Here is a 12,411-nt window from a genome sequence, read left to right on the forward strand (position 1 = left end):
AAGACGACACACACACACACATACACACGCACATGCACGCACGCACTTAAGAGAGACAGAACCACAGAAGACGACGACGAGCCGGACAGAGACAGGGACCCAGGAGATGTTAATATGAAAGATAGCGGAGAGAGAAGGAAAAAAGAAGAAAAATCCGGCAGGAGAAACGAGTGAAAATGAAATAATTGCAGTGGATTTAGAAAGAACGAGAGACAGAAGAGCTCCAAGCAGAGCAAGAGCAGATTGCTTAGGCCAGGGCTGTCCTGAGCTCCCGCAGGCTCCCGGAGTAGGGCGGGTGGGCGGGCGGTGGGTGGGGTAGGGCCTGGAAGGGGCCCGCCCATGGGCGGGTCAGCAGAATGCGGCAAGCGCAGATGAGCCCTAATTCCCCGCTCGCCCCGCCCCACTACTCCATATTCAATGAGACAGCCAATGGAAGGCGAGGACAGTGTGTAGGGGGCGTGGTCAATTTGGAGCCCGCCCCAGGAGCGGCTGCCGAAGGGGTCAGCACTGAGGCAGATAGCGGATCGCGGGGCGGGGCGGGGCGGGGCGGGGCGGGCGGCGCGGAGGGGGCGGGCCCAAAAGTTTCCTGCCCAACTTTCGCTGCTCCTTCCTCCGCCCGCGCGCGCTGCGGCTGCAGTCGGGGGGAGGCGGCGGCGGCGGCGGCGGCTGCGGGCAGAGCGCAGGGCTCACGGCACTGGGCGATCGCCGTCGGGGCTCGGGCGGTGGGCAGTGGGCTCAGGCTCCCCGGTGCCCGCCCCTCCGCTGCGGGGGAGGGGGGCGCAAGCGGGCGGCCGGGGAGGGGCCGGCACCGCCGCCGCAAAATGAGCCTGCTGTCGGCCATCGACACGAGCGCCGCTTCGGTGTACCAGCCCGCCCAGCTCCTCAACTGGGTCTACCTGTCGCTGCAGGACACGCACCAGGCGAGCGCCTTCGATGCCTTTCGGCCCGAACCGCCCGCAGGCGCCGCGCCCCCAGAACTGGCCTTCGGAAAGGGCCGCCCGGAGCAGCTGGGCTCGCCCCTGCACTCCAGCTATCTCAACAGCTTCTTCCAGCTGCAGCGCGGAGAGGTGGGTGCCCCCGCGCGCCCCCGCCCTCCGTCGACCGCGCCGAGCCTTTTCCTATCGGCCTGGCTCTTCCTGGCCTGGCCCGGCCCGGCTCGGTATTGCCCGGCCCTGCTTGGCTTGGCTTCGTTCAGCTCTGCCAAACTCGCCACCCGATGTCCCCGGGGCGCCGGGAGCGCGTCACCTCCCGGCTGAGCCCGGCTCCCAACAGCTCAGGCGCGGGCGGGGCCCTCTTGCTCCCTCTCCCAGCTCGGAGCGCCCTGTTGAAGCGAACTGGGGGGAGCCCGGGCTGGGCGGGGGGCTCCGGATTCTCTCCAGACAGCCCGGGCGCGGCCAGGGCGGAGAGCCCCTTCCAAGTGTCCTTCCCACGCCCAACCCCATCCCCCTCTTGGCCACTGCTCGCTGGGACCGGGAGTGCAGATTCTGCTCTGAGCTCCTCTGCAGGGGCCTAAAATCTTTTCTCCTCCGACCTCTGTGGTGGCTGACCCGAAGGGCACCCTGGAGAGCAGGGCTTTTCCTGCTGTTCTTACACAGGGACCCCCAGATACATCCTCCAGCTGCTTGCCCTCCCCCAGCCACATAGGAAGTGGTTTTTGAGGGCTTGACCCCACAGACTGTGCTGTCCCCCGCCCTCCCAGACTGGAAGGAAATGAAAGGGAAATCCTCTTGAGCTCTTGGGAGGGGGGCTAGCCAGGGGGAGAGGTTTCAGCTGCCCAGTGCCTTCTCCAGAAACCTGGGCTGGCTGCTTTGCAAAGTCTGCCTGTTGGGTGGATTTGGTTACAAAGTGGAAGGGGCAGCGTGTCTTCCCCGCCAGATAAATACACAGATTGCCAGGACCTCCCAGCCCCTTTTCAGAGGTCTTCTCCAGAGCTTTCCTAGATACCACTCCTCTCTCCTTTCAGCTGGACTCCTCCTCCTCCTCCCCTCCCATCTACTCTGGTCTCTTTTGGGAATTGCAGATACCCTTCTGTGGCCTTCACTCATCTGTCTTCTGGCAGCTCTCCCTGCAAATGTGCAGGGGGAAGGGGTGGAGGAGAGGACACGCTTGAGGGTTCCTTTTCCTTCTGGGCCTGAGCATGGCATTTGGTTTAGGAGACTCAGAGTCCTGAATGAGTCAGGGACAAGGGCCTGTGAATGTGCGAGTGTGCTAGGATGAGAGGGGAAAGGCAGAGGGTCTCCCTTTCTGGTCCCATAATGTGTTCAACTCTGCCAGAGGAGGATGTGAACATAAAATGCTGACCTGAGGCATAGAAGTGGGCCAGTACCGGGTGAGCTGAGAGAAGGACTGGTTGATCTGTTGTTGGGTCCGTTGGGCATAGCGCAGGGAGATGGGTCTGGAGAACCCCCCTCGGTGCCAGGTGAAAGCATTTGTCTACCAAAGCTCTTTGTAAACTGTAAAGCACTCTCTCCACGGGAGGAATTATTCTTGGCTGGGAATCCTCTCTCTTATAAGAGACTTGCCACCTCTTCAGGGAACTGGCTTCAGTGACTGGCGACTTTGGAGTACAGGTTCTGGGTGTTTCCTCACTGCCTGGGTCTTTTTAGTTGTTAACTTACCAAACATTTGTTGAGTTCCGTGTGGGCCCTTGGGGAAGCAGGGACAGACCAGTGAGGGCCCCAGATGAGAAGACAGACAAGATGTTACAACGTGAGTGGTAGGTAGTTTCGTGCGGGTGCTGTGGGAATCCCAAGGAGGACAGTGACCATGACCTGTGCGACCAGGAACTCTCACCCCTTACAGGTCGAGTGTTCCTAAACTCGGGGTTTGGGGGGGTGTTCCTAAACATCCTCTACTAGACTCCCCCAGTTCCTACCCAGTGGTTGCCTTCTTCCCTGAATGGGGGTCCCTGCTGAGAGGCTTGGAAGTTTGGGGCCATCCAAAGTCTTCTGTAGAAGTAGGAAGTGGTGACTTCTGTTGGAAATGTCTGACATTTCCACGAGATCCCAGTTGATCTCAGTGAAACCTGTCTCTGGTCACTTCACTGCTGCTGACCCCAGCTTCTCTTGTGAGGAGGGCCACTGTAAAAGGAGCCGGTAAAGGTTATGCAGAGCAATGGTAGAAAAAAGTCTCTTATGACCTGACTTTGGGGGAACGCCCTGTTTCTGCCTTGGCCTCAGTTTACACATTCGTTGAATTTAGTCTCTGCTGCCCCTTAGGGTGGTATGAATGGGATTTGAGAGATACGTATGCAAGCAGACAGGCTGAGCTGGGGAGGTAAGAGGGGCTTCTCCTATGCTGACAGGCCAGTGGCTTCCTTGGAGGGGCTGGAGGGCTGTGCTGGCTGACTTCCGGATGGCTTTCTGGGCTCTCGACTCATTCGCTCTCACCCCTCACCCGCTTCGCCTCCTAAAGCCTCTTGGAGCCCCAGCTGTGCTCCTGGGCTTTCCTGCGTCCAGGGCTTAGCCAGTGACCTAATATGGCTCCGAAATAGCAACTGGCTGAGAAGGCGTGAAAAAATACCCCCCACCTGAATGCCACTGAGGGGCTGGTTGGAGAAGCAAATTATGTGTGGGCCAGAGGGGACTCTGTGAAGGGACCCAGGGACTCAGGAGCATCGCCATTCTCTACAAGGCCTGGCAGGCCTGGTGGCAGTGCCTGCGGATGTGACTTGCATGCTGACCGCTGACCACGGCCTGTCTGCGCGGGTCCCGGTGCCAAGAGCCCACCCCCTCCCGCACCACCCCTAGGCTGCTCCCACCACAATAGCAAAACACCATGAATGCAGCTGGGATTTGGGCGGGGGGGTTGAGGACATGGGGGCACAGAAGCCCATTGTGCCCCTGGAACCTCAGCTCTGGAAGCTGAAGATAAGCCAAGGGTTCTGAGTGGAACACTGGCCCCAGGAGCAGAGAGATGGCAGAGTCCGTGTACGAGGGCAAGAGCGAGCACCAGGAGGTGTCTTGGACGCCCATGGGGGCTCTTCAGCTTCTCAGCTGGTGGTAAGGGTACCAGGCCAAAGCAGGCACAGACATTTTGTGCAGTTTTTTAAAAGGCCTCGGTCTAGAATATGGGCCCTGAGAGCTTCAGTTTCAACCCCCGATCTGGGGCAACATGTCTTTGAAGAGAGACTCCGGGGGCTCTTGGCTGAGCCCCTTTGCTCTCCTCTTAGGTACCAAGGAAGGCTGCTCTTAGAGGGAGTGGGGGGTTGGGTGGTGTGGGGGTCTTCCCTGCCAAGATTAGCTTGGAATTTAAATTCACAGCAGTGTAGGAGCTGTGGGACTCTACCTCCAGAAAAGGAGACATACCCCTCATTGTGAGAATTAGAATTAGCTCTTGGGCTCCTCAGAGGGGTGCCCAGAAGCCCTCCTGCGTTGTGCCTGTACTCCCTCAAGAGGAGCTATGGCTGTCCCACTCCAGGTCAGAGTCCGAGGGCAGCTGTTATCTTTCCCTCTTCCTCCAGGGATAGACAGACGTGGCTTTATAGTGAAACCATGGTTTGTGGAGGCTGGGGGAAGGGCTTTGGGGTCAAATATGTCTGGAAAGCAAAAGACTGTCCTTCCCTTGGAGACACACAATGCCCCTCCCACCACCCCCAGCACTGTGAAGGCTCTGAGAAGTCCCGCAGCATAGAAACATTTCCCTCTCGTCAGCCCCACATTTCCATCAGTATTTGACCAGAGAATGTTTTTGGCATAGAACATTTGACAGTGTTCTTCTGAACATCTCCAGGCCCAAGGATGGCTCCGTTGAGGCACATCTCTTCCAACCCTTAGGACATTCTTCCAGGAGCTGTTGACTCAAGCCCTCACACCAGCCCCACCCTGATCCTGGCGCTATCGACCCCAGCACTGCAGACCCCCTCATCTTTGCAGCGCTGGCCTGTCCACTGAAGGCACCCGGGGTGTCCCAAGGCTTTATGGACGGGGTTTCAGCCCTTCTGCAGAGAGGGCTATTAGACCCTTTGAGTCACCACTAAGGTGTCCTGCTTTCAAGGGCCCCTGGGTGTTGACAGCCCTATGAAGGTTGTGTGTCGCCTGTGCTGCCCACAGGTGCAGGTGAGCCCAGGCTGCCTGACCAGGGTGCAGGTGCAGAACAAAGCCCCAGCCTGTGTGAGAATGGAGGTTTGCCTCAGTGGGGCTGAGAGTGGGCTTCCGGGGCTGGAGTTCGTTCCTAGCAACTTTTGTGGTGTGTGTGTGTTGGCGGGGAGGGGGCAGTGCCAGGTCCTAGGAGGGATGGGTCTTCCAGCCCAGCAGAGCCTGGGAGGCTGCCTGGCCCCTTTGGCCAGTCCTGGGAAGCTGAGCTCTGACTCAGGCAAGGAGGGCCCGTCATTTGAGGGCCTGTAGGCTGAGGTGGCCCGATCCTCCCTCCATCAAAGTAAGTTGACTGGGCAGGCCTGGACTCAGAGGGGAGGCCACACCTTGTGGACCTTCTGAGTCAGGTGGGAGGGAAGAACGCAGGCAGGATTAGTAATTTGCAATGAGCGATGGCAGTGAGCCAGGCTCTGTCAGCGCCTAAAGGGGCTCCTTGCAGAGAAGGCGGCCCCGAGTCATGGTCCCTTACTCTTGGTCAGTGCTTTCTTCTTGGCATCTCTTTCTTCGTAGCCGCCACTTTCTAGAAGAGAAAGCAGGCCTGGCCAAGTCACCCTCAGCGAGTTGGTGGCCGGGCAACATCTAGAATGCCTCCATATTCCAGCTAGAATTGGCTCTGTGGCTCATTGTGCTGGCTGTCGCCTGGATTGTTCTCGGAGCCCCAGTGCAAGGCAGGCAGTCACCAGGAACATTCTGTCAAGCTGTGGGGCCTCTGATGTGTTGCCCCCAATCTCAGACCTTTTGAGGAGTGGTGGGCACTGGTGCATTCATCACGGGTCCCAGCCATCCCGCTGTGTCCGTACCTCAGTCGTACCCATGGCTCCAGCCCCTCCCCAGAGACCTGGAGTGGGGATCCCTGGGATGGGAAGTGCAAGGATGGCCTGGCTTGGGGGAGTCAGAGGATGGGCATGAGCACTTGCTGGCACTTTTGTCTCACGGCACAGTCGGTGTGCAGCGTCCCCATTGTCCAGGTGGGGAAACGAAGGCTCTTCAAGAGGAGGATGATACAGTCAGGGCATCAGTGGTGGGACTAGGGCTCCAGCCGAGATCTCAGGAGGCTTGGTCTGTGCCATGTGGCTGTGGGTGTGCTGGAGCATCATCTTTTATTCTGTCCTCCTCCTCTATACTGTGAAGCTTCGAGAAGGCACTAAGCTTTGCACTGGCTGCAGCTTGCACCTCAAATGCTCTTGTCTGCCCTCAACAACTGACAGATTCTAACTTCTATCTGGCACGAGAGGCTGCCCCTTCTCTGAGAGGCCTTCCCCAGCTGCCATGGGGAAGCTCACCTCCTTCCAGTGCCCGCGGCCCGTGGCAGAAGAGCGGGACGTGCTTCCAGTGAGGCGTGTCGTAGCATTTGCTACTGCGGACGAGCATCCGCTGTACGTGGGTCTGTCTACATTGTCAGCGCGCTGAGAGTGAGAATCCTGTCTTTTTCCACCTGCTGTTGTTGGTCAGTGCCTGGGACTGACCAGTGTTCAGGTACTAAGTGATTAGGTAAATGGGTAACTTGTGACAACATGAATGATCTCCTCAGCCTCTCTTTCTCTCTCCCTCTCTTTTTTTAAAAAAAGATTTTGTACATTTATTTGACAGAGAGATACAGAGCGAGCACAAGCAGGGAGAGCAGTAGAGGGAGAGGGAGAAGCAGACTCCCCGCTGAGCAGGGAGCCCGATGCAGGGCTCAATCCCAGGACCCCGGGATCGTGACCTGATCCAAAGGCAGAGACTTAACCCACTGAGCCACCCAGGTGCTCCCTCCTCAGCTTCTTATCTCCTGTTTTATCTCACTGGCAAAATGTTTATGGATTGCTTGATTAATTGGAAAAGAGCTGACTTGGGAGATAGGAAAGCCCTGTCCCTAGAGGTGTCTCAGCAGAAACTTAGGTATGCTCCTGGTTCTTGACTCTGGACCACTTTGAGAAGCTGAAGATCACCAGAGTTCTCCTCAGCACTCACGCACAGAGCAGAGGCATCCATGCACACACAGACACACACCTTTGCCGTTATTTCAATGGGCTCGTGGCATCCCTCCTGTCAACAACAGATCCAAACCAAGGCCACCTGCTGTAGGGGCTGCGGACCTCAGTGGTACTCTCGGACTGGCTGAATATTGGGGTCCCTTTCAGCCCTTAGGTTGTCAAATTCATGCTTTCTGCTTTCATTCCACGACTACATTCTAGAGCGAGAGGCAGCTGGTCCCCAGTGCTTATGCTCTAGCTGGGCGGAGGGCATACGGCTGGAAAATGTGGGCACCTGTGAGGTGAGCGGTGAGTTGGGCGGGAGCTGGAGGGGTGGAGTCTGGAGGGAGGGTCTCCCTGGGACTATTCTGTGTGTCCTGCCACCACTGTGCTCCTCCCTCTCTGGGTCTTTTCCTCATTTCTCTCTCCTCATTTCCCCCCACCTCCAAAAGGCACACAGACTGCTTATTTAAGTTAGAATCTCTCATTGAGCTCTGGCTGTGTACGGGGAACTGTGTTTGAATGGGCCTCTAGAAGGCTGTGGAGCCCTTGGGCATTCTTGGGCGAGGGGTTGCTGCCTCTGGTGATGGCTAGCCCTGCTACCTTCCTGGCCCACAGGTCAGCTTCAGACCCTGGAAACAGGAACCAAGCTGTGCTCTGACCACACCTGAGAAATCTTTAGTCAAGATGTGAGTTCACTTTCCTATCAGCCAATGGGTTGTCTCCTCTCCCCGAGTGCAGCACACAGCCACCTGTTCCTGGGGAAGGGGGAGGGCTATGACTCTGGGGGCTGGAGCCCCAGACAGACCCTAGGGGTAGAAGAAGTGCAGATCCCCTTGGAGAATGGGTGGAGCCATTTGTGAAATGAATGGTTTCTTGTGTTAAAGAGAAGGGTGTGGGTGCGTATGTGTGTGCACGTGTATGTGCATGTGTCCGTGAGTCTGGAAGGGGGTATGGGGTGACATTTTGGGATGAGAAAGCAGTTGTCCAGCTGATGAAAGAAGAGCTGGGAACTAGGATCAGGGAGTCCCCCCCATGCACCCTTCAGAGCCATCTCTGGCCTCAGGTTGCAGGCAAGACTCAGCCTTTGCTCCGGTCACATTTCCCCAAACGCTCCCCTTCTCATGGCCTTGCCCACTGCTGTGTCCTTTTCTGTGGGTGTTTCCACCTCTGCCAGCAATCTCTCCTCTCTTCTCTGCATTGATTTCCTCTCCCTAGAGCAGGCTTCTCTGCACTTGCCCTAACCCCTGTCTGCCTCCCTCCCTCTGGACCCTCTTCTGATCCTGGGAGGGCCAACAGCATATGGCAGTTTGAGTCAGCCCTGGAAGTCTTGGCCTGCACACTCCAGGTCCCTCTACAGAACCCCCAGCCCAAGGACCCAGACCCCTCATGCAGCACAGAGAAGGTGGTGCCTCATCTTGCCAGGGCCGAGGGGCTTGGCGATATGAAGTCACAGGCCCAGGGAGAGTGGTCCACCCTGTGTTTTCCTTTGGCTCTCCTTACTATAGGAGAAGCCAAGCCTGGAGGCCATGTGGGAGATGAAATATAACAGGCCGGCTGATCTGGGTGTGAGTCTCCCCTTAGCCACATGCTGGCTGTTTTACCTTGGGCAAGTTACTCAGCCTTTCTGAGCCCCAGTTTCCAGCTCTGTAAAATGAAGCCAATAATGCCCATCCAAATAGCGTTCTTGCAAGTATAAAAAGACCAGGAAAGAGAAAGGATCCAATGAAGTCTATGACACAAGCAGGATGAGAATAGATTTCAGCATCTTCCCCTCTAACTTTCCCCAACAGCCAAGCCAGAGCCTCAGAGAAGTTCCAGCAATGAGCAGGAGTCCAATGCTCCGTCCCCCAGATATGGTATGAGGATCCCACACTTCCTGACAGCTGCTGGGAGTGGGGAGGAGGGAGAGGTGGTCTCTTCCTTCAGGCTGGTGGTTTGGGCCCAGTGGCTTCCATCCACCACAGTAGTGGGGCTGCCGTCAACCAGTGCCCAGAGAGGCTTAATCTGGGGTGAGAGTGCCTTCCACTCCGGCAACTCGGAGACCCCCCAACCTGAATCTTTAAGTTGTTAGGGCATTTGCTGCCTCATCTGTCAAGTAGGGTTCCCAGACCCTTCTCTGCCTTTGACGATTTGCACCCAGGACAGTGGCAGGTATGAGGGATGGCAGAAACGGTCTGGGCTATGGGGGTGACGGAATGTTGCAGAATCTTTGCCTTTTGATGTGTCCAGCCCTGTGGGAAAATGAAGAGGCTTCAGAGCTCCTTCAGTCAAGGGCAGCAGAGTCATGGGGTGATCCCCATCCAGCCTGGCCCTGACAGACAAGGCTATGGCCATAAGGTCCAGGAGGCCCCTGGAGGAGGCAGGGGCATCTGAGGCCTGAGTAAGAGGAAGGGATGGGTTCAAGGCCACACCACCAGAGGTATGACCAGATCGAGAGCCAGGTCCTGGAGGAGGTTGGATGGACATAGGGCACCCTGGGGGGACAGCCAGTGTAGAACTAGAAGGGGGAAAAGCAGGTGCCCCGTGGGACACCAGGAGGAGAAGCATGGCTGTTAGGGAGTTCAGAGCTCCCTGATGAAGGGCCACTCCTGTCGGGCCTCACCCTCCAGCTACAGGCAGCAGGACTCGGAAAGGCGGTACCCAGAGTGACCGAGTGCCCTCCGCACGTTGGGCTCTGGGGTGGTCTTTCAGTAGCTGGTGTCCGGGCCCTAAGAAAGCGGGACCGTGAGGGTCATCCATGTTGCCCTCCTTCCCTGTTCCGGGTTCAGTTTACAAACGGGAAGCCCGAGGCCAGGCCTGCCTCTGCAGCCAGAGGGGCGGGAACACGGTGTGTCCGGGCCTCTGTGCCCACCCATCCCCGCAGGCCGGCCGGGGAAGGTCTGAGAGCAGCTTGCCTTTCACCTCCATGGCTGGAGCTCCTTGGGGCTTGGAAGAGGAAACAGCTCGCTGCCCCACCCACCCTTTTAGCCAGCCGGCAAGCAGGACTCGTGGCCCTCAGGCCTGGCTGTGTGCCCTGGTCTGTGCCCTGGGCCCCTCTGGGCCTCAGTTTCTCCATCTGGAATGTGCGAGCAGTTGGGTCAGATGTTCCGCTCCCTCCTTTCCACTTGAAGGTGGTGTCGTCTTAAATTGAGGCTGGGGGAAGGGAGCTGGAGCCACCAGGAGGGACAGGCCAGAGCACCCGAGGGAAGGGGGGAGAGGCGGTGAATAGGAGAGCTCTGACCTCGCTTCTCTTCCCGGAGCTGCTCGAAGGACAGAAGCTGTGACCCTCATGAGGTGGAGGGTGTGGGTGTCCAGCTGCTGGGGAGAGGACAGGCTGCTCGGAGGCCTCTGGCTGCCCAGGGACGCCCGAGGGGTCACCCGTGGGCAGGGCAGTGTGGCCACAAGGCAGGGGAGAGGCTGTTCAGGGTGTAATTAATGCACTTTTTGGCACCCACCGGACTTCCCCTTCCTCTTGACAGTTTGCTGCCAAAACAGTCCTGATTCCTGTGAACTTGCTTAAATCTTATCCAGAAAAAAAAAAAAAAAAAAAGGAAGAAGAAGAAAAAAGAAAAGAGAGAACGGGGGGAAAAAATGAAGAGGGCTGTTATTTGTGAAATTGCATTTCCCAGCCATGAGGGTGAGTCACACCATTTGGAGTTGGGAGTTTCTTTTCTGGATGAACTTTTCTCCAGGAGGCTGTGGTGGTGCTGCCCTCCCTCAGGCCTGTTTGGGTGAGGAGAAGCTTCCACTCAAGCTAAGGAGAGACCTGGGTGTTTGGAAAGGCCAGGTAGAGCCAGGCCCTCTGGACAGACTGCCCCGGGGAGCTTGAACGTGCAGATCTGGGCTGGGGGAAGGGGGAGCGGGGAGTTAGTGCGTCAGGGGGAGACAGTTTCGGTTTAGAATGATAAAAAAGTACTGGAAGTGGGTGGTGGTGTTTGGTGGTCGCAAAGTCATGGGAATGTACTTAGTGCCACGGAACCGTACACTAAAAAACAGAACTAAAATGGTCGATTCTCTGTAATGAATTTCTTACCACAGTAAAGCTGTAGGCTCCAGGCTCTTGGTCCCAGGTGACTACTTTGGTAGGTAGGTCTGAGGTGGGGCCAAGAAAACCGTATTGGTTCAAAGTTTCTCAAGGCACTCAGTCCAAGGTTGGACACACTTGCCTCATCTGTAAAATGGGACCACAGGTTGTGGTGAGTGTCGGATGTCTTAATAAGTGTACAGTTTCCAGCCCCTGGGACACTATAATTGCTCAGTAGATGGGACTGGGATCAAATCCTGTGGACACTGGACCCCTCTCCACACCCCTTGTCCAGAACCATTGGTTGTCCAGAACCATCTCGCACACCTGTGGGTATGGGAGACCCTTTGCCTCTCAGGATGGACCACTCTCTCAGTTAATCTGAGAGCTGGATAATCACCCTCACAGTGAAGGCAAGGTGTGGTATTTTGCACTGGTCCTGGGTTTCATGATAGCCCTGGGCAGTGGTAGAGCAGAGATGGTCCGAAGGAGCCTTTGAGTCCCATGCCCAGACATCATGGGCTGACTGACTGGGTGTTTGGCCTGGATGCCTGTTGGACATGGTCCCTGCGTCTTTTTTCCTAGGTTCCAGTCTAAACCTATAGGAGCAGGAACCAGGGCCCAGAGATGGAAAGGACTAGCCCCAGGCCACAGAGCAGGGTGTCCAGAGAGCCAAGAAGAGTGGTGGTCCCCAGATGGTGAGGGCTGTGTCCTCTAGGAGGGAATGCCAGGCCCCCAGAGATGGAACAAGTGGGGAGGCTGAGGTATACATGTGTGAGGGGTGGCATCTGTCCTGGTTTGGGGAGGGGTGCCTGATCTCCAGGGGCCTGCCCTCAGCTCCCTTCCCTCCCTGCCCACGGGGAAGGGACACAGGAGGGACTGTGCCCACTCTGAGCCTCCATCTGCCCTGTCTTCATAAGGGAGCCTGAGGCTACCTCTTTTCAGGGGCTGTCTTCCTCTAGTGGCCTGGGGACTTCCAGGAACAAGGCTGTCTTCCCATTAGACCCAAGGCTCCCCAAGGTTCCTTCCTGGAATCCTTAAGCACCTGAGCTGGGACCAGAGGATGCCCAGGCCCCGTGCCCAGGTTTGTCATTGACCCTCCTGGAGGAGCTGCCTCTTTACAGCCTTGGCCTTGCCCCAGGAAAAGGGGACCATGGCTGTTCCCTGCCAACCTCACCACAGGCCCCACCTTTGCTAAATTCCAGTGTGCCTGGCTGCCCAGAGCCCGTGACTCCTATAAATAGAGGCTGTATACACCAGGAGGGGGCCTGGGCCGCGTCTGCTTTGAAGCCAGGCAAGACATCTGGTTCCTGTCAGCTGGAGGTGGGAGAGGTGGGCCACTTCCTCCTGGGCTCAC

General features: G+C 57.2%; 1 protein-coding gene across 1 annotated transcript in view; it reads left to right on the plus strand.

The window, feature by feature from the left end:
* The first annotated feature begins 642 nt into the window (after positions 1-642).
* Positions 643-12,411, plus strand: part of ZCCHC24 (zinc finger CCHC-type containing 24) — a 60,064-nt gene continuing 48,295 nt past the window's right edge. Inside the window, exon 1 of the mRNA XM_080822440.1 lies at positions 643-1,067. Coding sequence (XP_080678566.1) covers positions 822-1,067 — 246 coding nt within the window. The 5' untranslated portion in view covers positions 643-821. The remainder of the gene's footprint in view (positions 1,068-12,411) is intronic.

This window comes from Martes martes (genome assembly GCF_963455335.1).
Source record: "Martes martes genome assembly, chromosome: 14".
Taxonomy (NCBI): domain Eukaryota; kingdom Metazoa; phylum Chordata; class Mammalia; order Carnivora; family Mustelidae; genus Martes; species Martes martes.